Genomic DNA, 26,817 nt, shown 5'->3' with positions numbered 1-26,817 from the left:
TTTTACATACTTTTGCATTGCATTGTAACACTGGGATGAAATATTGTAGGCTCAGCTAGAACAAGAAACGAGGCGTCGGGAGGAGCTAGAGGCGAAGATGGAGGCAGAGCGGCTGTAGATGTTTGAATATATGAGGGGCGTTTACGCTGCAATCGGTCAACCTCCGCCACCGATGCCAGTCCCTCCTCCTTAACCTGCTCCAAATACTGTTTCAGGCACTATGAGTTACTTCACAACCTTATAATTACCGTTTCTAGTTTATGCAGAATCAATCTTTTCTCCTTTGTGATGTGCGTATGTTTATAGTTTCTAATTTCTAGTTTGTAGTTAACCTTGTAATCACTGTTTCATTCTCAATCACAGTAACTTAGCTACTTTTAGTTTCCGCAGAATTAATCATTTTTCTAGTTGCTAGTTTATTTCTAATACATGTATGTTTCGTTCTCGATCACTGTTAATGACTTATCTCTTCTCCTTTGTGCAGAATCAATCAGTGGCATCGAATGAGTCTTATGACCGATAGTGGTCATCGTGGTCATAGTTTATTTGCATTCCTGAAGAGCCTGGAGAGCGACTGGGAACTATGTACTTGTAATTCTGAAGTTTATTTACATTTGTGATTGTGAAGTTCATTTGCATCTGTGATGTGGTCGATATATCTATATGAACTTTCTGTGATGCCTATTGTGAACTATCTGTGATGGATGTGATGTTTATTTGAATGTGGTACGTGGCTATGACCGAACCAAATAAACTGATTATATGTGACAGCTTTGCCGAGTGTTACACTCGGCAAAAGGGCTAAAAATACACTCGGCAAAGCGGACATGTGGCAAAAATTTATGCATTCTGGGGCTAAAATGGCTTATTTGCCGAGTGTCTGCGCTGTGACACTCGACAAAGAAGGCATGTTTGCCGAGTGTCAGCGCCTGGACACTCGGCGAAGAGACCAAAAGTTGGGTCTAGAATGGCTAGTCTTTGTCGAGTGTTCGGGATGTGACACTCAGCAAACATGGATTATTTGCCGAGTGTCTGGGCCGGGACACTCGATAAACATGGATTATTTGCCGAGTGTCATGGCTGGGGCACTTGGCAAACAATGTCATGTTTACCGAGTGTCGAGGCCGTTAGACACTCGACAAACACGCCGTGACCGTCTCGGTGCCGTCACATTACTTTTTTTGCCAAACGTTGGTTTCAGCACTCGGCAACGTCTTTGTCGAGTGCTCGATAAAAACACTCGGCAAATAAACTTTTGCCGTCACTGTGTACGTCGAGTGCTGTTTGTCGAGTGTAACACTCAGCAAAGTCTTTGCCGAGTGTTTTTTAGGCTTCGCCGTGCCTTGGGCACACGGCAAAGATCATGTTTTCGGTAGTGACTAAATGATCTATCGAGTCCATACTGGGCAAATTGAAATTGGAAATAAAAACACCCGGTCGCTTTCTGCTATCGCTGGTACGCTTCCGGTGTGTTTGGTTCCAGGAATGAGGTGGTGTATCTTCTTCTCACTCTTCATTTTATGTATTTAGTTTATGGAATAAAATAAGTTGATCTATCACTACCTCATTTCTCATAAGCTAATAATTAGCATATACATGAGAAATGGGTTATTCCACCAAAATGCAAGGGAGACAGATGGGGCTTGTGCAAAAGGCGCACAGGCTTTCCAAGCAACTGGCCACGTGTCGCTTGCATGCAAGCTTTGATCGGAAAATAATTAAATTAAAAGGGCTCGGATTTGGATTTAGATTTAGATTTATATTTGTATTTATATTTATATTTATATTTATTACTATATTATAGAAAGGGGTAGGGCTAGCTAACCGGTGTTGGGTCCGCGGAGTGGCCGCGTTGCGCGAATGGATGAGAATCCCATGCCATCGTGCTGGCGTCCGTGTTTTGACTATTATTACCTCGCCGTGTTACTTTTTTTTTATTGGAAAAGGAGTCGCGTTATTGTTAGCTTGAGCGATGGTGGCATCCATGATGTATGGTTTAACATTGTTTTAAGTTTCAACATGGCAAGTGTATATATATTGTCCTGTTCGCTTAGCTTATAAGCCATGGCTGAAAGTACCGTTTGATTTATTGTGAGAGAAAAATATTGTTCGTTGGCTGAAAACATATGGCTTATAAGCCAAACAAATAGGTCGTATAAAGATTTCATATATACAGCTTCTAAAGACATGAACATGTGAGTTCCGACTCCCCAGTTGCAGAACCTTGATGGCCGGTGCCGAAGCGCTGCGTTTGGGGGCCTTTGTCCAATTTTTTTCACCGAAAGCAGCTGAGAAGCCGTTCCAAGCAAGGTTGTAGACTACTATAGTACTATTGTAGCATATATGGAGCTGGTGAAGCTTGAAATCCTGGCGGCTCCGCTAGCTCTTCCTCTTATTCAATTTATTTTTACCTCGAAAATCAAAACAGCTCCTTGCTACTCCCTTTGTCATTTTTTTTAATTTGTCGTTATTTTTTGAGAAGTCAAACCTACTTAACTTTGACTAAATATATAAATACAATATTAATATTTATAGTCATAATTAGTAACATTAGATATGGTTAAATCTATTTTCTTAGTAAATTTATTCAGAGATACAAATATTGCTAATATTTTCTATGAACTTAATCAAATTTGAGAAAATTTGAACGACACGATTACCATGGTGCCATACTCCTGCCGTCCAAGAAATAATGCAATTCTAGTATAGTATCGTTGTTTTATATCTTACAAGTTCGATCAATTATAGATAAAAAAACTATCAATATTTATGATATCAAATAATTATCATTAGATTAATTCCGAAATATATTTTTATCATAAATTATTTTGGAACCGTAAATGTAAATAATATTTACTAAAAATTTGGTCAAACGTGAACTATATTTGCTGGCACGCAACACGTAGTTGCATTCGGCTGGTATGAAAAATGCATTGTTTATGCTGAAAAACACTGTTCTGGTTAAAATATTGTGAGAGAAAAAAACTATTCCGGCTAAAAAAAAAAGAACAATCCAGATTCTCGTCAGCCGAACGGCACCGTAGAGAGTAATTGGGAACGCGGGAGTACATCAGTGCTACAGTACAGTATCTCTCAGCATCGTTGGCAGTGCCTTGCGTCGATTCATGGAGCCTGAAGCCCCTAACCACAAGTATCACACTGACTGTGACGGATGCGGACGAGGCACGGGCCACGGGACGCGACTGGGCTGCTGAAACGCACGCGGGATCGCCGCGCGTTGTGGCCTGTGGGCCGGGGGGGGGGGGGGGGGGGGGGGGGGGGGGGAGAGATGACATGCTCGGATCCACAAGACAGAGACGGGTACCTCCCCCGGACCTGTCGCTATCACCTGATGCACGGCACGGTAATTCAAATCCTTGGGCGCAGCAAGCCACCATTCGCTGTGCATGACATCTCAACCTTAGTCATCACATCACATTCTACTACTCCCTCGGCCCAAAATAAAAACACATCTGTGTTTCAAGTTTTGTCCCAAAATAAAAGACAATATAAGGCGTGGGACCAAGGAAACACGTTAGACCAAGACAATAAAATATTAAGTTGTGGAAAAAAAAATGAGAAACCCCAAAGGAGGCTACCTCTTCCTTGGATTCCAGAAGCCTCTCATCCATTGTACTGTTGTTGGCTTCATTCGAATGCTACGGCAATCATTACAGTGCCAGCTACACTTTTTTAGGGGTAAAATTGTAATTTCTCAGGTACAGTAACTTGCATACTTAGGGCCCGTTTGGCACGGCTTTGGCTCGTGAAAAAACTAGCTCAGGCTCTGGCTTATATGGAAAATCAGCTTTTTTCTGTCTCTGGCTTATTTGTACGAAAACGTTTGGCAAAACGGCTTCTCCTAGTTGTAAAGAAAATGTCAAATGTCCAAAATACCCTTATATTTTTTTCTCTATTTTCTTTTTTCTTTTTTCTCTTCATTTTTCTTTTCTTTTTCTTTCTTTTTTTATTTTTCTTTCCTTCTCCCCTTCTTTTCTTCTCCTTATCCGAACGGCCACACTCCTTATCCTGTCACCCACTCCCTCCCTCCCCCTCTCTCTCTCTCTCTCTCTCTCTCTCTCTCTCTCTCTCGGGCATAGCAGGAGGCTGGCGGGGGAGCTCGAGGCCGGCGGTGGGGCGGAGCAGGGAGGGGCCGGCAGTGGGGCGGAGCTGGAGCTCGAGGCCGGCGGGGCGGAGCAGGGAGCCAGCGGTGGGGCGGAGCTCAAGGCCGACGGAGCGGTGCAGGGAGATCGAAGCCGCGCGGGGTGGAGCTCGAGGCCGGCGCGGCGGCGGCCGTCGGCACGCGGCGGCAGGGAGAGAGCAAGCCGGGGACAAGGATGGAAAGTGTGGAGGAGGAGCCGGAATAAGCCACTTTTTGGCTTCTGGCGGGCGGAGGAACTGTCTCACCGCATTTTGTGGGGCTTTTGCTAGCTCTCGGTCGCAAGCCGTTTTGGGCTCGAGCGTTTGGCACGGCTTCATCAAAAGCTGCTCTAGAAGCTGCTCGATGAGCCGTGCCAAAGGGCCCCTTAGAATCCTAAACGTGCTTTTATTTTGGACGAAGGGAGTAGTTTCTAGCCTCTACAACTTCATAGTACCTAGTACAGGGCCTGTTTAGATATTACTAACTAAGCACTATAAAGTTTTTACAAGGAGCAGAGCCAGGAATTTAACACTGAGTAGGGGTATTGTCAACAAGAAAAAACAAATAATGAGCATAGGCTCCAATTTAGCAAAAATAACAACAACTACAACCATTACACAAACATAAGTTTTGCGATGCGAAGATAAAATAATGCTAATAATCAATCTAAGTTTAGTCCTAAACCATCAAAATAGTTCGACCAATTTTCAATCCACACCTCACTAACTAGTTGATAAAGGAAAGCTAATCTAGACTAATAACTAGTGAACTGACAACTATAGGATCAAATAGACCGCTGGTAGCTCACATATCCGGACGCCGAAAGGGAGCAATTGCTGCCAAAAGCACTCAAAGTGAAGTAGATTGATTCGACTGGTGCGAAATTGGGATCCATGTTACCAACCAGTAGCCAAGTAAAGAGGACGGACTGTCCCTTTTCCATTGGAAAAACATATACTTCTCCTTTTTCAACCAAGGGGCACTCAGTCAAAAAAAAAAAATACTAGTATATCAGAAGAGCACTAGATACCATGCGTGACTAGCCGACTCTTTAGGTTTTGATAATCTAGCAAATCTAACTTGTGCTTTACCTCAATGCCAAGACAATCCCTTGATACGGAGTCTGTCCGATTCTCCACTTGGCTCCGTTCGCTTGTCTGGTTAGTCATACCTTTTCAACGAAGCGACAGTATTTTTCTCTCACAACAAATCAATAAACAGTAATTTTCAGCTCGTCAAACAAGCTTACAGAAAGGGGAAACCCCTAACGCTGCTTCTTGAAGGGATATATTAGATGCTACTGCCCTCTTCTCTTCCCGTTTTGATACTACTTGAAGATTTGTTTATTATAAAACGAGAAGGCTGGTGTGATCGACGTGGATAAGATGAATTGTAATAGGTTACTTCTTTTCTTTTGATCGAGTATAACTTAAAAACGTACGCAACCCACACACTCCACACTCACATCATACGCGTGCGCGTCCATACACACATAAAAAAGAGATTGAAAGATGGCGTCACCTCCGGTGCGCGAAAAACGCGCCAGTACCACCAAATACGCACTCATACGTGTACTCTAAAAATTCTAGAAAAAATCCAAAAAAAAAGCGCGACACCAAGATTTGAACCCTAATAGGTAGCGTCCCACTGGGACAGCCCTACCACTGTCCACAGGCCCATTCGAGTAATCCGTTACTTCTGGCTAGCATCTGCATGGAGCGAAAGATAAACAGCAACTAGTTGCAACCAAACGGCAGATACTGCCATCTCTTCAGGGACTTTAACCTGATCGGCAGATGAAACTACCCTACTAAGGTACCATCCCGCAGAAACAAGTTAGTAAATTGACGGACGAATTCACCTTTTTAAGTGCCATCATAATGAAAAAGAGTGCTTCTCTTAGTGGCAACTAGATGCTGCAGTTTCTTTATATTATTTATTGCTAAAGAAATTTAAGGGGATTGCCATCTGATAGGAATAAATAATAAGCACAAGTACACTGCCCGATTGAACAGCCTTGCAGGTAAACCATGCTCTGATGGGGCAAAAGAAAGTTAAGACAACTCATTTATATAGTCTAATAAACTGCATCCTCTGATAAACTAACACGAACAAAATGTGGGCAAATTCAAGAGGCAGTCAGGTTATGTTCTCGCTCCTGTGATTTTGGGATAAACCGATAAGAATGATTTTGGCGGTCCCATTCTGATCTACAAAACACCTTTCGTCTTGCCAGTTGAACTAAAAAAGGGGTCATCCCATATCCAATTGAGAAGATAAGCCAACTGGGAGAAAAAAAGGGTGTTAACACCTTTCATCTTGCCATTGAGTCATTGTTAAAACTTCACTACATTGCTGAAAGTAAGGCAAAGACAACTGAGTAGCCAAAAAGAAATTACCACAGTAATGTTAGTGGAGAGCTGGATTGAGTGTTCGGAACTGATAAAAATGTGGTGCAGCTTCTGTAAGCCATGATGCTTCAATGGCAATAACATTCCGCATATAGTGCTTGTCAGTTGAAACGAGAGACTGGTAGACAACCCACTTTGGATTGACCCTAAATGCAATAATGTCGTTAAAGGTATAAATAAACTGAAAAAACGAATTTATTAAAAATAAGAAATTATTGCTGAGCTCACCTAAAGAGAACCGAAGATGGATGAATATAAACTTCTTGAGACGTCCTAATCGTTTTATACATTCCGTTTTGGCTGTATTCCTATATAGCAGAGAAAGCGATTAGGATCACTGAAAAATTAAATGTCAGCTACTTAGCTGCATACTGATTGATAGCTTTTGCTTTGGGATAAACAGAATGTGCAACAGCATGCCAACAAGAGAACTCAAGTCATATGTTTTGAAATGAGCCACAGAGTCACAGACAGAAGCTAACTAATCTTAGTGGCAGAATAAAGAGTAGATGATCTTCCTAAATCTGTCCAGGCTATGGTAAGCACTAAGCAACAAGGAGGCTCCCAATCGGCCTCCTTGCAAAATAAGCGAGAGCAAGGGCTACCAAGAAATCCCCTTCCTGAGACCCACCTTGTGTGGGAGGTTTCAGCATAGATGTGCCCCCTTTTTAGGTAAGCAACCAAGAAGGTGGAAGTCTATAACTGGAAAAATGTGTTAACACATACATATACATCAGCTAAGAGATCAACTTTTTGGACAAACGCACAACCACATTTATGAGGTAAACGGATCACAATTGTAAGACAGATATATGTTGTGGACCAAGGAAAACTCAAGAAATGCACAGTTAAACATGACTACATGAGACAAGTTAGCTATGTGGGCCAGTTCAACCAAGCTACAGCTCGCCCAGGGAAAGATCAGTCCCAATCATTAGGCCTGTCTAGAGTGACCTAATCTCCTTGGGAATGTTTTCCCAATCATACTAACAAGTTGCCATTTGTTGGCTGCGCACCAATATAGATTTACAGGCCCAAATCATACGAGACGTCTCTAGGGGAGAAACCAAATTTTGGCTACAAGTCAGATATATAAGGGACCATCCAATCAGCTTGGTGATGTAATAGAAAGATCAACAACAACAACAACAACAACAACAACAACATAGCCTTTCAATCCCAAGCAAGTTGGAGTAGGCTAGAGTTGAAACCCACCAAGAGCCCCAAGTCACGGTTCAGGCACTTCAATAGCTGCTTTCCAAGTACTCCTATTCAAACATAGATATCTAGGTATATCCCAAGCTTTCAAATCTCTTTTTATTGCCTCCCCCCATGTCAATTTTGGTCTTCCTCTACCTCTTCTCATATTATTAGCTTGGCTTAGGACTCCACAATGCACTGGTGCCTCTGGAGGTCTCCTTTGGACATGGCCACACAACCTCAACCGATGTTGGACAAACTTTTCTTCAATTGGTGCTATCTCTAGGCAATCACGTATATCATCGTTCCGAACTCGGTCCATTCTTGTGTGACCGCAAATCCATCGCAACATACGTATTTCTGCAACACTCAGTTGTTGAACATGTCGATTCTTTGTAGGCCAACATTCTGCTCCATACAACATAGCCGGTCTAATCGCCGTTCTATAGAGCTTGCCTTTTAGCTTTTGTGGTACCCTCTTTTCACAGAGAATGCCAGAAGCTTGTCGCCACTTGATCCACCCTGCTTTGATTCTATGGCTAACGTCCGCATCAATATCTCCATCCCTCTGTAGCATCGATCCCAGATACCAAAAGATATCCTTCTTAGGCACTACTTGACCTTTCCAAACTCACATCTCCCTCCTCCTGTACTACTCCGCCAAAGTCGCATCTCATGTATTCGGTTTTAGTGACCTTCCAAACTCACATCTCCCTCCTCCTGTACAACTCCGCCAAAGTCGCATCTCATGTATTCGGTTTTAGTTCTGCTCAATCTAAAACCTTTAGACTCAAAGGTCTGCCGCCATAACTCTAGTTTCCTATTTACTCCCTGGCTGGCTTTCGTCCACTAACACTACATCATCAGCGAACAACATACACCAAGGGATATCCCCTTGTATGTTCCTGGTAACCTCATCCATTACCAAGACAAAGAGATACGGGATTAAGGCTAACCCTTGATGAAGTCCAATTTTAATCGGGAAGGAATCTGTGTTACCATCGTTTGTTCGAACACTAGTCACAACATTGTTGTACATGTAATAGAAAGATCACATTTAATTAAATAGAGCAAATACCTCCAGATGGCATGCATTAGTAAATGAACCAGCAATAATGGCCTTTCTAACCGCCTGCAGAATATTAGGATAGCAATGCCGTAAGCTCAAGCACATGGGTATTTTAGACAAATCATAAAGAACCCATTAGGATACAATTTAAAGCACTTCAGAAAAGCATAACAGTGGAAGAGTATATGTACAAAGTTGATAAAAAAAATTAACCAGTTCTAAGACACAGAATAACAGCAGCATATGGGCTAGCATAACAGCGGTTGCACTAGGCATGTCCCCTGATCCATATACATATATGACATATCCTCAGTGTGGCTATTTGTACAGTGCTTCATTAATTTAAGCCTAGTGCCAACCAGGTGTGTTGGATTGGATGCCACCTCGGTGACATAAAAACTTTCCTGATTGCTGGCCTAGGGTGGGAGGATGACCCCGACTGTCAAAGATCGGCCATAGGGGAGCAAGGCAATGCTGGGTGGGAAAAATCAGACTCTAATATGCACAAAATAATGGCGCCAAAACTAGTTCGAATACCGTACCTGCATATCTCTGTCACATGATTTCAGTTGTATACCAAAACTCTTCACTATCCTGAGAAGCTGCCCCCTAATGTCGACAACCTTCTTCTGTGGTAATGAGAAAAGGATGTAATGAAAAAATATGTGCCCTCACTTGGAACAATTGAAGAACCACGGTTTGAATATGTGCAGATTTTAAAAGGATCACGACCTTGTGTACTGAAGACATACCAGTGCTTGGTAATTCAAAAAGTTCTTGTAACACCATTGGCTAGATTTTCCAGACTGGTGAAATCCTTTGTAGATATTCAGGAATGTTACATGATCTCCCTGTGGTACATTATACATTTAAGGCATAAGAAAATATGATTGACCAACCAAGAGCAAAAACAGACAAAGCACATACTTCTGATGACATGCATGTGGGAAGGTGCTCTAAAATATGGATACACTGGCAATGAAGCCAATCTTAAATACAAGCTCCACAGTAAAAAAAGGTAAACCACCAATCAGCCTGTCACCAGTGTCAAGCTTGCTGATCCCATGCCATCAGCGCAAATGCCGCACCAGAAAACACACACGCTTTAAGCAGTGTAAGACGTTGAGGATTTTGCTCAAATACAAAAGCACCTCTTTAATTCAGAAATGGAAACCAGGAACACGGTGAATTAATGACGGGCATATTTTTATGATGCAATATTCTTCAATTATATTACTGTAACAAATGGGTGTCCCATGTTGATCTCATAAAGCAGTGAGCATCAATATAATAGTCAATATTAACAGTTAAGTGGCATCAGGGTTCCTGAATAGACAATATAAATGTGTCATGTTGATTCCACAGACCTCAGCAGCAGCAAATCGAAGCTTTGCTTCATCAAATTCCTTCTTCACTCCCCTCACAGAAACCCAGACAGACTGTATAAACCATTTGGTATCAGAATAATTGGAAGGTTAAAATAGAATAAGAAAAAGGAAGATAGTGTCTGAGATACAAAATCTAACTTGAACAGATAGAAATGATGCTATGGTCAATATCTCATCAGAGCATCCAAATTCATTTGCTGACAAGATCATTTTCGAAATCATGGGGTCCTGTAAGAAATTAATGTTAGTGTATGTTAACTTGGGAAGAGAATGTTGTTCAGAACGATTGTAAGAATCGCAAAGCATATAGGGGAAAAACAAGCGTCAGATAATATAAGAATGGCCAACAAAGTTGCAGAGGTTGACAGCTAGGTTCAGCAATGTAAAGATAAGAGCATCTCCAAGAGTCTTTCTAAATCTCACTCTCTAAATCATCATGATGGATAAGTCTGGCTGTTGTGGTCCTTGTGGGGCTGTGCTTGTCATATAGTCTTTGTGGCTGCATGGTCTGTTTTCAGGACAGCATAGGACAGCATCTTAGACTAGAGGACAGCATCTTAGACTAGCATCTAGAGGACAGCATCTAGGACAGCATCTTAGACTAGCATCTAGAGGACAGCATCTTAGACTAGCATCTTGACATATGCTTGGCTGGCTAGCAGCCTATAAATATATATCACAAACCCCTCGGGTTGGAATGGCATTGAGAAATAAACCAGAAAATTGTCCCAACTCCTAGTGTCATCGTCTCTCGATGAGAGTAAGAATTCTGCTACTACCAAGAGTGAGAATTCAGCGACTAACAACTGGTATCAGAGCCGTACTATCCTATAGCCTGAGCATCTCCTGCTCATCTCCTCCCAGCCACACAACAGCCCCAGCTGCGAGCAGCAGCTCCGGCCGCTCCTGCTCACTCCTCCCCCGCGCAGACGAGTAGCAGCTCGTCTGAAGCAGCCCTCTCCCCACGCAGCAGCCCCCCGGTAGCGCGTCATGTCCGAAGGGCAGTCTCAGCACTCGGTCGCCTCGAGCACGCGGCGTCGGCAGGAGGCCGAACTTGCCGCGGCAGAGACCGCTGCGGCGGCGGCAAGGGCGTCGAGGCTGGCAACGGCGGAGCTGGCAGCAGCCAGAGCGGAGGCGGAAGCGGCGGCGGCGGCGAATGCAGCGCGTGCGGCGGCAGCGGAGGTCGAGGCTCTGCGCGGCAGCATCGGCAGCTCCATTTCCGCTGACGACACCACGACGCGGACCTTGAGCTGCTAGAGAGGGAGGCAGCGCGAGCGCGGGCGGCGCAGTGGGCAGCCGCGCACGCCCACGAGCGTGGCGGCAGCCCAGACAGGCACGGACGCGCTGGCGGCGCTCCTGGAGGAGGCGCGCACGGCGGTGGTGCTCCTGGGGCAGCCGCGCACGCCCACGAGCGCGGCGGCAGCCCAGACAGGTGCAGATGCGCCGCCGGCGCTCCTGGAGGAGACGCGCACGGCAACGGTGGCGGACGGGTCGATGGAAAGCGCGGCCTTCACAGGCAGCGTGGCTCTCTCTCCCCGGATCGGTACCGACGGGTCGATGGAGAGCGCGGCCTTCACAGGCAGCGTGGCTCTCTCTCCCCGGATCGATACCGTGGTTACCACGGGCTCCAGGCTGTTGTCAGGGACGTCGGTCCCGACGGTGGGTGGCCTACCCTCACCAAGACCAACTACGTCGAGTGGGCTGCGGTGATGAGGGTAAAGCTCCAGGTGCGGCACATGTGGGAGGCAGTACGGTACGACGACGTCGACTACGACCTAGATCGACGGGCGCTGGATGCCCTCATCGCTGCAGTCCCGCCCGAGATGCAGTTCTCGCTTACCAACAAGCGGACTGCCAAGGAGGCTTGGGACGCCATCGCTGCAGCACGCATCGGCAGTGACCGCGCCCGCAAGTCCACACTGCAGGCACTTCGCAAGGAGTGGGAGAACCTGGCCTTCAAGCCAGGTGAGGACGTTGATGACTTTGCTCTCCGTCTCAACACTCTGTTGCAGAAGATGGTGCAGTTCGGCGATGACACCTACGGCGAGGAGAGAGCTGTCGAAAAGCTCTTCCGCTGCGTCCCCGAGAAGTACAAGCAGATGGCTCGCTCGATCGAGTCTCTGCTGGATCTCTCCACGATGTCGATCGAGGAGGCGATAGGTCGCCTCAAGGTCGTCGACAGCGATGAGCCACAGGCTCTCTCGGGGCCCATCACCATTGGCGGGAAGCTCCTTCTCACTCGGGAGCAGTGGCTTGCCAGCCAAGGTGACCAGAAGAAGGGGGAGCCTTCTTCCGCGACAGGCGGCCGCAAGCGTGGCAAGCCGCGCAAGGCGCGCAGAGACGCCTAGGCCGGGGCGCGAGGACGTGCCGAGGGTGATGCCCGCGGAGGCACCCAGGGCGGCGCCGCCGGCAAGCACAAGTCGGCACGAGACGACGCCTGCCGCAACTGCGGCCAGCTTGGCCATTGGGCCAAGGACTGTCGACAGCCACGACGCAGCCAGACCCATGTCGCACAGGCGGAGGAGGAGCCGGCTCTGTTCATGGCACATGCAAGCATCGAGCTACCTCCAGCGGACACCGGCCGCAGCGGCTCTCTCCACCTTGACGAGCCAAAAGCACATGCCCTCCTCGACGACAGCTCCGACAACGACAAGACTGACGGGAGGTGCCTCAACACCGGCGCCACCCATCACATGATCGGTCAACGGGAGTTCTTCACCGAGCTTGACTCTAGCGTCCGAGCCTCCGTCAAGTTTGGGGATGCCTCCGGCGTGGAGATCAAGGGCGTCGGCTCCGTCATCTTCACCGCCGTGTCTGGTGAGCACAGGCTGTTCACCGGAGTCTACTACATCCCCGCGTTGAGGAACTCTATCATCAGCTTGGGACAACTGGATGAGAATGGTTCACGCGTGGTGGTTGAGGATGGAGTCATGAGGATTTGGGATCGCCGTCGTCGCCTTCTTGCCAAGGTAACCAGAAGCGCAAATCGACTCTACGTCCTCAACATGTAGGTGGCACAACCCCTTTGTCTCGCTGCTCGTCGGGATGACGAGGCGTGGCAGTGGCACGAGCGTTTTGGGCACCTTCACTTCGAGGCCCTGAAGCGGCTCAGTGCCACGGAGATGGTGCAAGGCCTACCGTGCCTCGACCATGTGGAGCAGCTCTGCGACGTCTGCGTGTTGACGAAGCAGAGGCGACTCCCCTTTCCCCAGCGGGCGAGCTTTTGAGCCAAGGAGAGGCTCGAGCTTGTGCACGAGGACCTGTGTGGCCCGGTGACACCGGCCACACCGGGAGGACGACGCTACTTCCTGCTGCTCATCGACGCATGTGGGTGATGGTCCTCGGTAGCAAGGGACAGGCTGCGGACGCCATCAGGCGCGCGCAGGCTGCTGCGGAGGCGGAGTGCGGCCGCAAGCTGCGCGTGCTGCGCACCGACAACGGCGGCGAATTCACGGCGGCTGAAATTGTGTCGTACTGCGCTGACGAGGGCATTCAGCGCCACTACTCCGCACCGTACAGCCCGCAGCAGAACGGCGTCGTCGAGCGGCGCAACCAGACGGTTGTGGGGATGGCTCGGGCCCTCCTCAAGCAGAGGGGGATGCCGGCTGTCTTCTGGGGAGAGGCGGTGGTGACGGCCGTCTACATCCTCAACCGCTCGCCTACCAAGGCGCTCGACGGCAGGACGTCGTACGAGGCTTGGCATGGGCGCAAGCCGGCGGTCTCCCACTTGCGGGTCTTCGGCTGCCTCGCGTTCGCCAAGGAGCTTGGCCACATCAGCAAGCTCGATGACAGGAGCACTCCGGGAGTGTTCATCGGCTACGCGGAGGGCTCGAAGGCCTACCGCATCCTCGACCCGAAGACACAGCATGTGCGCACGGCGCGCGACGTTGTGTTCGACGAAGGGCGAGGATGGGCGTGGGACAAGGCGGTGGACGACTGACTCGGCTCTGACGTACGACGACTTCACTGCCGAGTACGTCCACTTCGAGGGAGCTGGGGGAGTAGGCAGCTCTTCTTCGGCGAGCACGTCTACCCCAGTCCCCGAGCCTCCACCGACCCCGGCGCCTGCTACTCCGACAGCACCACGCTCTCCAGCCAGGACCTCGGCTGCGATGAGTTCTTCACCGGCTCCACCACAGCCGGCAACGCCACGCACTCTAGCACCGACAGGCACCTCTCCGGGCACGTCTACTCCACCACCAGCTCGTGTCGAGCACAGCCCGGTTGAGCTCGCTACTCCGCTCTCTCACGACGAGGAGCGCGTCGACGCGTACCACGACGGTGAGCCGTTGCTGATACCGTACGCTGGAGAACCTTCTCGGCGACCAGCCGGTGCCGGGACCGGTGCCTCACGACCTGGAGACGCAGTTGCACCTTGCGTGTGACGACGGCGAGCCTCGGTCGTTTGCAGAGGCCGAGAAACACGCGGCATGGCGCGCCGCGATGCAGTTGGAGATGGATGTGGTTGAGAACAACCGCACCTGGGAGCTTGCTGACCTTCCTCGTGGTCACCGCGCGAATCACCCTTAAGTGGGTGTACAAGCTGAAGAGGGATGAAGCCGGCGCCATCGTCAAGCACAAGGCTCGCTTGGTGGCACGAGGTTTCGTGCAGCAGGAGGGGGTCGACTTCGACGACGCCTTCGGTCCCGTGGCACGGATGGAGTCCGTGCGACTCCTCCTTGCGCTAGCTGCCCAGGAGGGCTGGCGTGTTCATCACATGGACGTCAAGTCGGCGTTCCTTAACGGCGACTTGAAGGAGGAGGTCTACGTGCACCAGCCACCGGGATTTGCGATCCCCGGCAAGGAGGGCAAGGTGCTCCGCCTGCGCAAGGCCCTCTATGGCTTGCGACAGGCACCGAGGGCGTGGAATGCCAAGTTGGATTCCACGCTAAAGGGGATGGGCTTCGAGCAAAGCCCGCACGAGGCGGCCATCTACCGGCGGGGCAGTGGAGGAAATGCTCTGCTGGTGGGTGTCTACGTAGACGACTTGGTGATCACCGGCACCAAGGATGCGGAGGTGGCGACATTCAAGGAAGAGATGAAGGCCACCTTCCAGATGAGTGACCTGGGGCCTCTCTCCTTCTACCTGGGAATCGAGGTGCACCAGGATGACTCCGGGATCACGCTTCGACAGACCGCCTACGCCAAGCGCGTCATTGAGCTAGCTGGACTCACCGACTGCAACCCAGCTCTCACTCCGATGGAGGAGAGGCTGAAGCTGAGCCGCGACAGCACGACGGAGGAGGTGGACGCTACGCAGTACCGGCGTCTTGTGGGGAGCCTTCGCTACCTTGCCCACACACGGCCGGACTTGGCATTCTCCGTCGGCTACGTTAGTCGGTTCATGCAGCGACCGACGACGGAGCACCAGCAGGCTGTGAAGAGGATCATCCGCTACGTTGCGGGGACTCTCGACCACGGCCTCTACTACCCTAGGTGCCCTGGGACGGCACACTTCGTCGGGTACAGCGACAGCGACCACGCCGGCGACATCGACACCAGCAAGAGCATGAGCGGGATCCTCTTCTTCCTCGGCAAGTGCCTCGTTAGCTGGCAGTCGGTCAAGCAGCAGATGGTGGCCCTGTCCAGCTGCGAGGCCGAGTACATAACGGCCTCCACCGCTTCGACTCAGGCGCTCTGGCTCGCTCGACTGCTTGGTGATCTCCTCGGCAGAGACACTAGAGCGGTGGAGCTCAGGGTGGATAGCAAGTCCGCTCTGGCCCTGGCAAAGAACCCCGTTTTCCATGAACGGAGTAAGCACATCCGGGTGAGGTACCACTTCATCCGAGGCTGTTTGGAGGACGGGAGCATCAAGGCGAGCTACATCAACACCAAGGACCCGCTTGCAGACCTGCTCACTAAGCTCCTTGGGAGGATCAAGTTCCTTGAGCTCTGCTCCAGGACCGGGATGGTTCAACTTTCCCACAAGACGACGCACAAAACTTAGGGGGAGAATGATGGATAAGTCTGGCTGCTGTGGTCTTTGTGGGGCTGTTAGTGGTCCTTGTGGGGCTGTGCTGGTCACTATAGTCTTTGTGGCTGCATGGTCTATTTTTAGGACAGCATCTTAGACTAGAGGACAGCATCTAGGATAGCATCTAGAGGATAGCATCTAGGACAGCATCTTAGACTAGCATCTTGGCATATGCTTGGCTGGCTAGCAGCCTATAAATATGTATCCCCAACCCCTCGGGTTGGCATGGCATTGAGAAATAAACCAGAAAATTGTCCCAACTCCTAGTGTCATCCTTCTCTCGATGAGAGTAAGAATTCTGCTACTACCAAGAGTGAGAATTCAGCGACTAACACATCATTTAGAGAGTTATTTGCATAAAAATCACTTTCTATATCTGTTCACTCTCCAACAGTTTTTCTATATCTCGTGCGCCCTCTAGAGAGCCATTCTCGTCTTCTATTTTTGGCTAGCGAAAAAACTCGGAATAGAAGAAGGCTATATTTGGATAACCATTTAGAGAAACTGTTGGAGGGTAATTTTTCACCAAAATCTCTATTCCTAGTATTTAGGAAGGATATAGAGAGTCTCTTGGAGATGCTCTAAAAGATGTATAACAGAGTGAAGGGTAAGTAAATAATTAAAACATTGCAACTGCACAACAACAACAACAAAGCCTTTCAGTCCCCAACATGAGCCCCTAGTCATGGTTCAGGCATCTACTGCCCCAAAAGCTTAGCCACAAAGCAAAGCATGTAACTATTTGATTCATGCACATATTACATACTTCGCACTACACAGCAGTCTCCTTAATTTAGTTTAACAGGCAGTCTGTCAGGCAAAAATATATAACCTTAAGTATTATGCTGAAATAGTAATTGCAAGACAATGCATGTCCCTGTTTTTTATTTCAAAAATGTTTGATTCAATATTTATTTTGCAATCCAGCAGATCAGAATGACCTTAGGATAGCCCCTTTTTTCCCTCTGCAATCTTTCATTCCAAGTAAGGGGTTTCAAATAACACAATCATTTTATCATGCTTAGTAAATTTATTCTGTGAGAGTTAGTAGAACTCTGAATACTTCCAACGATATTTTGATTAAACGCAAATATTGTGACGACTTAATAGCCAGATTAGACTTTTAATGCCCAAATTCTCGTGGTACAATTTGATTGACTCGTGTAAAGCAATGTTGGGGTTGTAAAATATTCATTAACGGATGGCACACAGATCTCCTGCATGTTGAAGAAAAAATGCACTGCTGCAGTAAATATCCAGAGAGGACTGTAGGATAAAAGTTTGACCCCTCGAGAGCTCTGAATTCTACCACAATTTAATTGACCTTTGGGGGTTTTTTCAAACGCGCGGGAGAGCTGCGTATCTTTGTATTATAGGGAAAAATAGTGGTCCATACAAAAACCCCTCTTACTAGGACCAAGGTAAGAGGGGGTACGGGGTAGACAACCTTTGGGTTTTGATTGCAGGAATTTTGTGGCCTGTGCCTGTGCCTGTGCATTTTTTTCTAGAAATTCACAAGTAATTCCAAAAATCAAAGATTATTAGTCCAGGAAAAAAAACTCCAACCTAGGAGGAACTAGGTGGGATTTTTCATTAAGAAATAGCACCCAAATTTGGCTCAACGAGGACTATAGCTTGGGTGGTTGGGGCATTCCTCAGCCAACTGAGCCCTGTTTAGTTTCCCTGATGCCTGATAAGTAGTCCACAAATGATCCCAGGGAAACTCAACCGAGCTCGGTTTGAAGTAATACCAGTTGCGGAAGTGCCTAATCTCACTAAATACAAACCCGAAGAATTAGCTAACTCAACACAGCCTACAGCAACTATTCCATAAGCAGAAGGTTCAGAACATTCTATTACACATGGAGTTATCAGTGGGAAAAGTATTAAACAGTACATACCAGAGGGATCTCAGCAACCTGGAAACCAGTGGGTACTGTTAATTTGACATCTTCATCAAGGATTCCTAGGGAGAATAGAACTTCAAGAGCCCGAATCATTGCCTCTGGAGATGGAGAAGCTGGCCAATCAAAGCCCAGAATGTTGTCTATGCCTAGGGCTTTTAACTGCCATCATGGAAAGTAGATCAACAAGGCATTATATTGGTGAACTTCAAAGAGAAAGGAATTATTTACAAAGTCATACACTTTATTCAATATTCAGATAGGCACACATGCAAGATAGAGTTGGTCACATGGACATATACATATTGGACCAAGTTAGCTATATGCTCAATTCTATGCTTAACAATATTAATAGTTATTATCTTCTGTGTGGAAGAAACCAACGGCAAGTTTTTGTGATTTTCATCATTTACTCAAAGTACATGCTTCAATCCAAACTTTCGAAACAAATTCTGACTGGTTCTCCATGTTTTGCATTACTTTTTTTTGGAACTTTCCTGGTTAGATGCAGCAGATCCAAGAATAATCTTTGTGTAATAGCATATTTGCACATCTAAACAAAAAGAAATGGAACTATACTGTATGCAATCCATATGTCATTTTCAGATCCACATATAAGACCAGTAATGAAAGGTAGGGTGCACAAAAAATATCTGTTTACAGCATTTATATACAATGGTATTGCTAAAAGAATCAGGAAACAGACAAACCAAGGTACCTGTATTATGCAGGAGACCAGGTTGGACCTTTGCATTTCTGGAATTCCTTCTGACTGCATTTCATTAAGATAATATTCCTCTGTATAGAGCCTGCAGGAGATATGATCCAACGAAATTACCAGATGTACAAAGACTGATAAATTCAACTCCAAGGAGAAAAATGAACGCACAACATAAGTTATTGTGGTAACTACATTTATTTTGCAGTGTTTTATTAATATTAAAATAAAAATGTGTTCAAAATCAGTTATGCTGAAATTACGGCAGCATATGATTGCCATCAGAAACGGAGAATCATAAGTTAACATCATTGCTTGTATTATTAACAAAAATAAATATAATACTTCAATAACAAAACTGACTTACCTAAAGCACTTCCCAGGTCGCACCCTTCCAGCTCTGCCTGCTCGTTGTCTTGCAGATGCCTTGGATATTGGTGCGACAACTAAACTCTCTATGTCAGAAATCTAAGCCAAAAAAGAGATCCAGTGTTATGACACAAGAAAAAGACTAAAAACCAACAATATAAGAAGAGAGTACACCAACGAATTTTGTCTCAGTTTTAATTATCTGATCTAATCTATCTTAAAAAGAGGTGTAGAGGGATTCTGAAAATGATTAACCCAAAGGTGCATGAAAAATAGCTTTTTCAGATATGAGAAGAATTTTACCCTTTTGAGAGTCGGTTGATCCTAGCTACTCTTACACGTTGATGTGCTTAAAATGTATACAACTCCTATTGAAAGGTGAAGCATTAACGTATTTATTAACAGCACCAGATTCTAGCAAACAAGAGAGGGGCCTGAAACTAGTCATGATGAATGCCTTCACAGATATTTATTACAGGATTCAAAATCCAAGAATTCTCATGCTTGCATACAAAGTAAATGGGCACAGACAAGTTGGAATCTGAAGGTGATTGCACCAGTTGACATTAGAATGTTCACTTTAAATATTCAAAGACAAGGGAACAGAAAGTAGAGCTATACCAATGACTGGCAGAATGCAGTGCTAAAGTCAAGTTGCAAAGAAATAGTGGACTATTTGTCATAGAAACAGAAATGAGAAGTACCGGATTATAACATTTCTGCTTGGAAAATCCACTATCAACAACATACACCACACCCTGCAACAAACTCACAGAATCAATAACATGTTTACAATCAACATGGTATTCATTAGACTAACCATGCAATACCTCCAGAGTCAGCGATGTCTCAGCAATGTTGGTTGATAACACAACTTTCCTTTTCCCTTTTGATGTAGGAGCAAAAATGAGATCCTAGAAAGCCAAAGAGAAACAGGCAGGGTCAACTTGCAGATGGAGAGGTGCCAAGTGCAACATAATTTATTACTAACACTAATGTGGATTACTAACTTGATCTCCCCGCGGAAGGCCAGAGTATAAGGGCAAAATCAGCAAGTCTGAAAATTGAAGCAATCTGAATGCATTAGAAACCAAAATTTACAACCGCAATCAGAATGCAATTTAACAGGTAGACTTGTGCCAGAGCGATGTGGGGGCTCAAATACCAGTGGTGGGCTCAGACTGGGTGTGGAACAGGACATGCATGGCCTGATTGCCTGAATAGGCTGCACAGGGGTTGTCTGGCATGAAAAGCTTAGCTGTTGCAACCTTATTTTGAACTATTTTCGTGGCTTGCTTCATGGTCATATTACCTGTCTTGTTAGCCATCAGCTCCTAAAGATCCAGTTTGTTAACCTCATTTTTTAGTGGCAGCCTATCAAGGCGTCAGAATGTCAGTCTACTTCCCTAATAAAGATGTAGCAAGTCTGATATCTAAGTTCATTCATTCTCTCTCATTCTCAACCCCTTCCTGAGCGCGCCAAATTCTGGAATCACTTCCAAACCACGCGGGGGGTAGCTGGCCAGATACAAGTCTGGTGCTTCCCTATTACCAACTGCAATAAAAAATCCCTTGTACGTAAGCATAACTACCGAACATTCACTTCTAGAATATCATCATAATTAGTAGGATTAACCTAGTTTAGTTTGCCATTTTCTATGATGCAAAGAGAAGAAATTACCCAAATAGTGTCTTCCAAGGTGTTGAATTTCTTCATTCAGCAACTTAACAGCAGCTTCTATGTCATCCTGACCAGTTAAGAATACCAAGATATCCCCTGGTGGTTCCTGCAGAAAAAAATCTTCAAGTGAAGACAAAGCAATGCTATTCGATTGACCAGAGAACTACCAGTGAAATAATATGAAAGATTGTAGTTCCATGTATTACTTCGGAAACTAAAAACACTGTAAAATGGAATCAGGAAACCATGCCTACCTATCTGAACTATGATGGCAACATTTAAGAGTTTCATACCTTGCCTGACATCATAACCTCATAACTTATGAGAGGCAGACTGGCAATATTTACTATGTAGGTAAATATTTAAACTATAAAAATGCTAATTACAAGGATAAGAAACAGTTTTTGCTTTCTTTTTCTCAACTTGCTTCATCCAGAAACATTTCAACATGTTATCTCTTAATCGCAAGCAGTGTTTTATTTGATTTGATGATTACATTTTATCAACTTTGCTATAGGAATTTAAGTTTATTGTTTTCTTCTTAATATATTGATACGCAGATCTCCTGCGTATTCGAGAAAAAAAAATTAAGTTTATTGTAACTGCCAAGTTATAATTTGAGTATCAATGCTTCAACAATGAGCATGTGATTGGACATAATACTTATACAGGTCACACATAGTAATGGCGGTTCACAAGCACTTATGTAAATCACTAGTAGAGTTTATGGTAGCTGCAGAGTTTCATCTAAAATCTGAAACAGTAATCTGAATAAGATTGGTGTTTGTTTTGTTATAAGTTGAAAAACAGCTTAATGGAATTACTAAAATACCGAAGAACAAATCCAATTTCGGGAATAAAGGAAACTGAAGTCACAAATTGTCAAAAGTATCACACATTATAGCCCAAATCACATCCAAATTTCCATTAAACAGCAAAAAATAAACAACCTTTTCGTGACTAAGAAGTACAGTATTCACAACAGCCTGTAAATAGTCTGAGACAGGTTCTTCGACATAATGAATTTCCACGGTGTATCCTTTACCCTGGAGAACGAGATTATGTCTTTATCAATAAAGAGCATTACAGCATTCTTCCATGCTTATCTCATCTCAAAAGAAGAACATACTTCAACAGAAAGTATAGCAGGTTCTGGGCTGGGCAAATCATCAGAAGACCCAAGCAAGGAATTCTTCCGCCTATGAAGTAAAATATAAAGATCAGGACCGTACTAGCTTGTTAGCAGAAATGGAGTCAGTAGTGCATACGATGGATGTATATGATGTTTGAACACCAGTCACCAATGCATGCATCAGAGTTAACAATTGGATGTAGTTGATAAATAGGATTCTCATTGCATTAACCATGGCAATACCTCTATCTTGTTCATTAAAAGTAACAAACAGTGAATGAAGGCATGCTGCATGAGATTCTACTGATACCAGTATGCTTAGATTTATCGCTTATGCTGTTATGCATGTATCATGGCTACCACAAATTGAGTATAGCATAGCTACATGGCTACCAAAAATTGAGTATAGCATAGCTACATGGCAGTTATTGAGAAAACATTTCTGAATTTCAACGGCCAGGATAGCCAGATAGGCAATGCGCCTTTTCACTTGGCAAGGCTATAGGCAAAAGATAATAACATGCAGCCAGGAAGAAATGAAACTTCTTGATAGGGGTAGACCTAATGTTGAAGAAGGATGACATTGATCTTGCTTCAATTGTTGCAGAGGAGATAATAAGTCGCAACTCGGGCCGACGACGTTGAATCTGATTTATCCATGTAAAGATACAGGCATTGCAGGGAATTTAAATACTATTCACAAACAAGAACATTAAGAGAAAGCCAACTCTGATATTAAAGAGATATTAACCTTTTTCAAGAGACCCAGCAACATGTCGGTTGAGATGGATCTTTCATGAGCTTCGTCCACCATAATTACACTAATAGAATAGAAGAGCATGGATCAATGTGTGGGTTAAGGGAATTGGTATAGAACCCTCCAAGGCAACAAATTAGATAGTTATTAATGGATTTTCACCCAAGATAAAAGGAGTTTACTCCATTATGAATTAGCCAGTACCAATATATACTTATATGGAATAAAAGAAAGTCACTTCTACTACTGGATCAAACATGGTTGAGTAATAATGACAAAGAGACAGGTAAACTATTTGGGATTCAATCTTATGGGCGTACCTATACTTGGTAAGAAGAGGATCTTCCATCATTTCTCTAATCAATACCCCATCTGTGAGAAATTTTATCATGGTCATACCCTGAGAAACCAGGCAGGCATAAGAAGATTAATAGGACAAGAAAAGTGACAAATTTGAGTACCCTGCTTTGGTACCCAAATTAGTTTAACATGTTTCATATTGCCGGATTCATATAAAGAAAGCTAGTGTAAGGAGTAAAACTTGATTGTACTGGATTTGTTTGATCTTCGAATCGGATTGTATAACCAACTTCTTCTCCAAGCTTCACACCTACTTCTTCAGCTACTCTTGATGCAACCGTCTGTTCAATACTAAGATGAGTTGAAAAGGCAATAATAAGGGCTGTACCCAGTGCAGAGAGCTCCCGCTCTATGCGGGGTCTGGAGAAGGGTGTCAGTGGCAAGCCTTACCCTCGCCTGTGCAATGCGAGGAGACCGCGACTCGAACCCGGGACCTTCCGGTCACAGGCGGTAAGACTCTACCGCTTGCACCAGGCCGCCCTTCTTGAAAAGGCAATAATAAGAAGCAAAAGAGAAGGAGAAACATCTATATACCATAATAGGAATACCATACGACAACATCACAACAGTGTGTCACGCTAGTTAAACCTGTAGTCACTAATCAGCATCCATCGAGTCAGTCAAGCATACTATTCTACCCACTGATTGCTCTAGAATGGGATCTAAGAAAACTAGTATCACATGAGTATGTGTTCAGCATAGTACTTTCCCAATGCTGAATTGGTACATAGGGTATTCTTTCGCATACATCCTTTTACCAGGATATAATCAAACATTGAATTTCTGATAAGTAAATAATGTTCAAGGGGGCATAACAGCAAGTGAGTACAAGTTTCAGAAATTCAATACTAAAATATTGATCCAGACCATGTGATGTATGTTTGATGAGTAATTGCAGAATCAGAGCATGCTAAACCTGGTCACAATTTTTTTTCTTGATCGGCAAGTATAGCTAATGAAAGAACACAGTTGGAAGTTTAACCATCCAAAACATGTAGACAGAGCAAACTGTGGCATCATATAAGATGAAAAATGGAATACTTTGTGTACCCCAAAATAATACCTACACAGACCTCATCAGACGAAAAACAAAGGACCTAGTATTGCATAAATAGTTCTCACAAGCACAAATGAAGATTAAAAGCGCTTGATACCTGCACAGCCAATCGTCTGGGCTGAGTGCATCCTATAAGTCGACCACCATCAGCCCAACCAGCTTCCTTAAGGTACTGATCAAAGTACAGTAAAATTATTAGAAATAAAACATAATCGGAAAGAAAAACACAAATTACTTGTAGGTTTCTGTTTTCAGAAGCTTATATGCTTCGAAGCTTTAGTCTGTCTTGCATTCTTGCTGCCTCATTTTTGCTCCTCTAGTCCTCTTTTCCACCATTTTGGATCATTGCACGCATCTAAATGATTGTACACTAGTGTATATGTCCAATATAAGAGCTAGCTTTGATGTGGATCTACACACACACAACACAGAACCTATAACACCACCAGTAGGCGTGGATGGTCAGTGGTAGCTGGTAAACACCACCTCGAGGGATGAATGCATTACAGAATGGAGTCGTGACAGCTCCATGTAGAATTACTGTCCAAGTTCTAATCCACTCAGGAATCCAATTACAAGGGCATATGCCAAACGCACACACAAGATGTTTGGTGAAATCCAAACAGAATTATCACAAATACATTGAGCACTGGTTAAGTATACCCATCGACCTCGTCACCTTAAGGCAGTAAGCCAACCCCGAAAAATTCGCATATCTAGAATACAGAATGTATGAATGCTTGCTATGGGAACTCAACCACGCGAAGCAGCTGTTCGACCAAATGCCAACTGACAGAAGCGCAGCACGCAAAATCGTAACCATCCCTTTAGACACCCCGATGCGTTCGATGAAGCAGCGAAGGACTTATGGGAGTACCTGAGGGATCTGCGTGGACTTGCCGCTGCCAGTCTCGCCGACGACGATGGTGGTGGCGTGCCGCTCCACCAGGTAGAGGATGGCCTTGCGGTACTTGTAAACCGGCAGCCGCTGCCGCTGTCTCTCTAGACTCGCGTAGCCAAAGCTACCAATGCAACAGCGCGAACACCCAGTCTCAGATTTTGAATCGTCGAGCAACGAGTTTGAGGACAAAGGCGGAACGGAGGAGAAGGTTTAGGGTTTAGAAGCGCACCCGGAGGAGGAGGCGGAGCTGGTGGAGGAAGGTAGGAAGACGACTCCGCCCTCCTCGTCGTCGACGAGCAGGGTGCTCGGCTTCTCCGACCCCGGCTTCCAGAACCTCGACATGGCTTGGCCGCCGAGCGCCGACTCTGATGGCAAGCGATGGCGGGTGCTGAGCCGAGAGGCTGACGCTGGGGAAGTGGGGATAAGTTAGCGACAGAGCGCCAAGCAGTCGTGGGCTGGGCTGGGCAGCATGAAAACACATGGCCCAGTAGTCCACCGCGCGGGTTTGGGGCATAGCCCACTACGAGTAAGTGTTTTTTTTTTCTCTCCTCTCTCATCTCATTTCCTTTCTTGTGGTGTTTGTTTAACGGTTGTTTTTTTTTTGTAAAAAGTTTCAATAGAGGATATCATCTCATGAATCCCCACCTTTGTAACTTTTACCTCTCTATATAATAATGTTATTAGAGAATATATATATACCCCTACACTAGAAAAAGGGGTCTCATTTTGTATATCCCTACACTTACTTTTAACCAATAAGAATAAGTATGAAATATTGCAATGCATAACAAAGTTAGTATTGTTATAGTAAACTACTCTTTAGGAAACATAACAAAGTTATAACATTTACACAAAACTCAGTTGAAATATGCAGAAATGGAGGGAGTGTATCCTTTGCTCCATGAAGCTTTTTTCCTTCTCTACTCCACAAAGATGAATGAATGCTACAAGGGAGTGTATATAAGATGATGGCGAATACACCATCATATCTACAAAAATGTAATAGTATATGCAAAAATGTAAGAGCATATACCAACATCTCCAAAATCAACCATGAAATATATTTCGCTGAAATTTGGCTTATGCTGATATTTGTTGTTAGAGGAAAAACACTGTTCGTTCGCTGAAAAATACTACTGAAGTAGTGCAGCAGAACAGGGATTATAGATAGTTGGAGTTAACAATTGATTGGTGAGAGCCTATGTCTCGATATGTATCTATCAATCCATGGATATGATGGGAGGGACGTGTTAATATAGCAGGCCGACTATTATGGTTAAACAAAAAGCCAACACGACATATCTATTATTACTAAGGACCTCTTTAAAGCATAGGATTTTCGTAGAAATCATATAGGAATTTCACATAAATCGGTTTGGTATGCCCCGGTCGGCTGCTCCATAATGCATGGAGCCAGAGGCCTGCCGGCACCCCGCGGCCCCGCCCGAGTGGGCATGTGTCTGTCCCCCGATGCAGTGTCGTGCGCTGGTCTGCTGGCATGCGAACCCCCGTCCCCCAGCCCGTTGCATGCGGGATATTTAACTTTTTACCATTATAACGGATGTTACCTCTTCAGATAGCACTCTTAAAATTGCTCCTACATATTTACCATTGAGAGAGAAGAATTTATAACTTTAAGTCATCTTTGCATACGTGGCAGGACACATAGGGAAGTCAGCGTGTCTGTGGGATGCGAAATGACTTTGTTCAACATGGCTTGCCCGCCGAGCGCCGACTCTGATGGCAAGCGATGGC

General features: G+C 45.4%; 1 protein-coding gene across 4 annotated transcripts; it reads right to left on the bottom strand.

Moving 5' to 3' along the window:
- Positions 1-6,195: 6,195 nt before the first annotated feature.
- LOC136461551 (probable pre-mRNA-splicing factor ATP-dependent RNA helicase DEAH9) lies at positions 6,196-25,462 on the bottom strand. Of its 4 annotated transcripts, XM_066460821.1 has the most exons (24): positions 25,292-25,462; positions 25,039-25,183; positions 24,259-24,333; positions 23,296-23,385; positions 23,065-23,144; positions 22,739-22,808; positions 22,549-22,634; positions 21,985-22,054; positions 21,806-21,901; positions 20,856-20,961; positions 20,185-20,231; positions 20,005-20,088; positions 19,879-19,932; positions 19,173-19,273; positions 18,806-18,896; positions 18,085-18,249; positions 10,348-10,437; positions 10,189-10,260; positions 9,574-9,672; positions 9,364-9,450; positions 8,831-8,884; positions 6,781-6,860; positions 6,541-6,698; positions 6,196-6,426 (listed from the first exon to the last, which is right to left on the bottom strand). In XM_066460821.1, exons 1-23 carry the CDS (start codon positions 25,402-25,404, stop codon positions 6,551-6,553), a joined length of 2,103 nt encoding a protein of 700 aa, XP_066316918.1. In that variant the 5' UTR covers positions 25,405-25,462; the 3' UTR covers positions 6,196-6,426; positions 6,541-6,550. The 4 variants fall into 4 exon arrangements, 3 of the variants coding, with proteins under 3 accessions (XP_066316918.1, XP_066316921.1, XP_066316920.1); XM_066460824.1 differs by lacking the exon at positions 10,348-10,437; XM_066460823.1 differs by lacking the exon at positions 23,296-23,385.
- Positions 25,463-26,817: the final 1,355 nt, after the last annotated feature.

This window comes from Miscanthus floridulus, chromosome 6 (assembly GCF_019320115.1).
Source record: "Miscanthus floridulus cultivar M001 chromosome 6, ASM1932011v1, whole genome shotgun sequence".
Classification (NCBI taxonomy): domain Eukaryota; kingdom Viridiplantae; phylum Streptophyta; class Magnoliopsida; order Poales; family Poaceae; genus Miscanthus; species Miscanthus floridulus.
The sequence above is the reverse complement of the archived record's forward strand: the minus strand, read 5'-3'. Positions and strand labels throughout refer to the sequence as shown.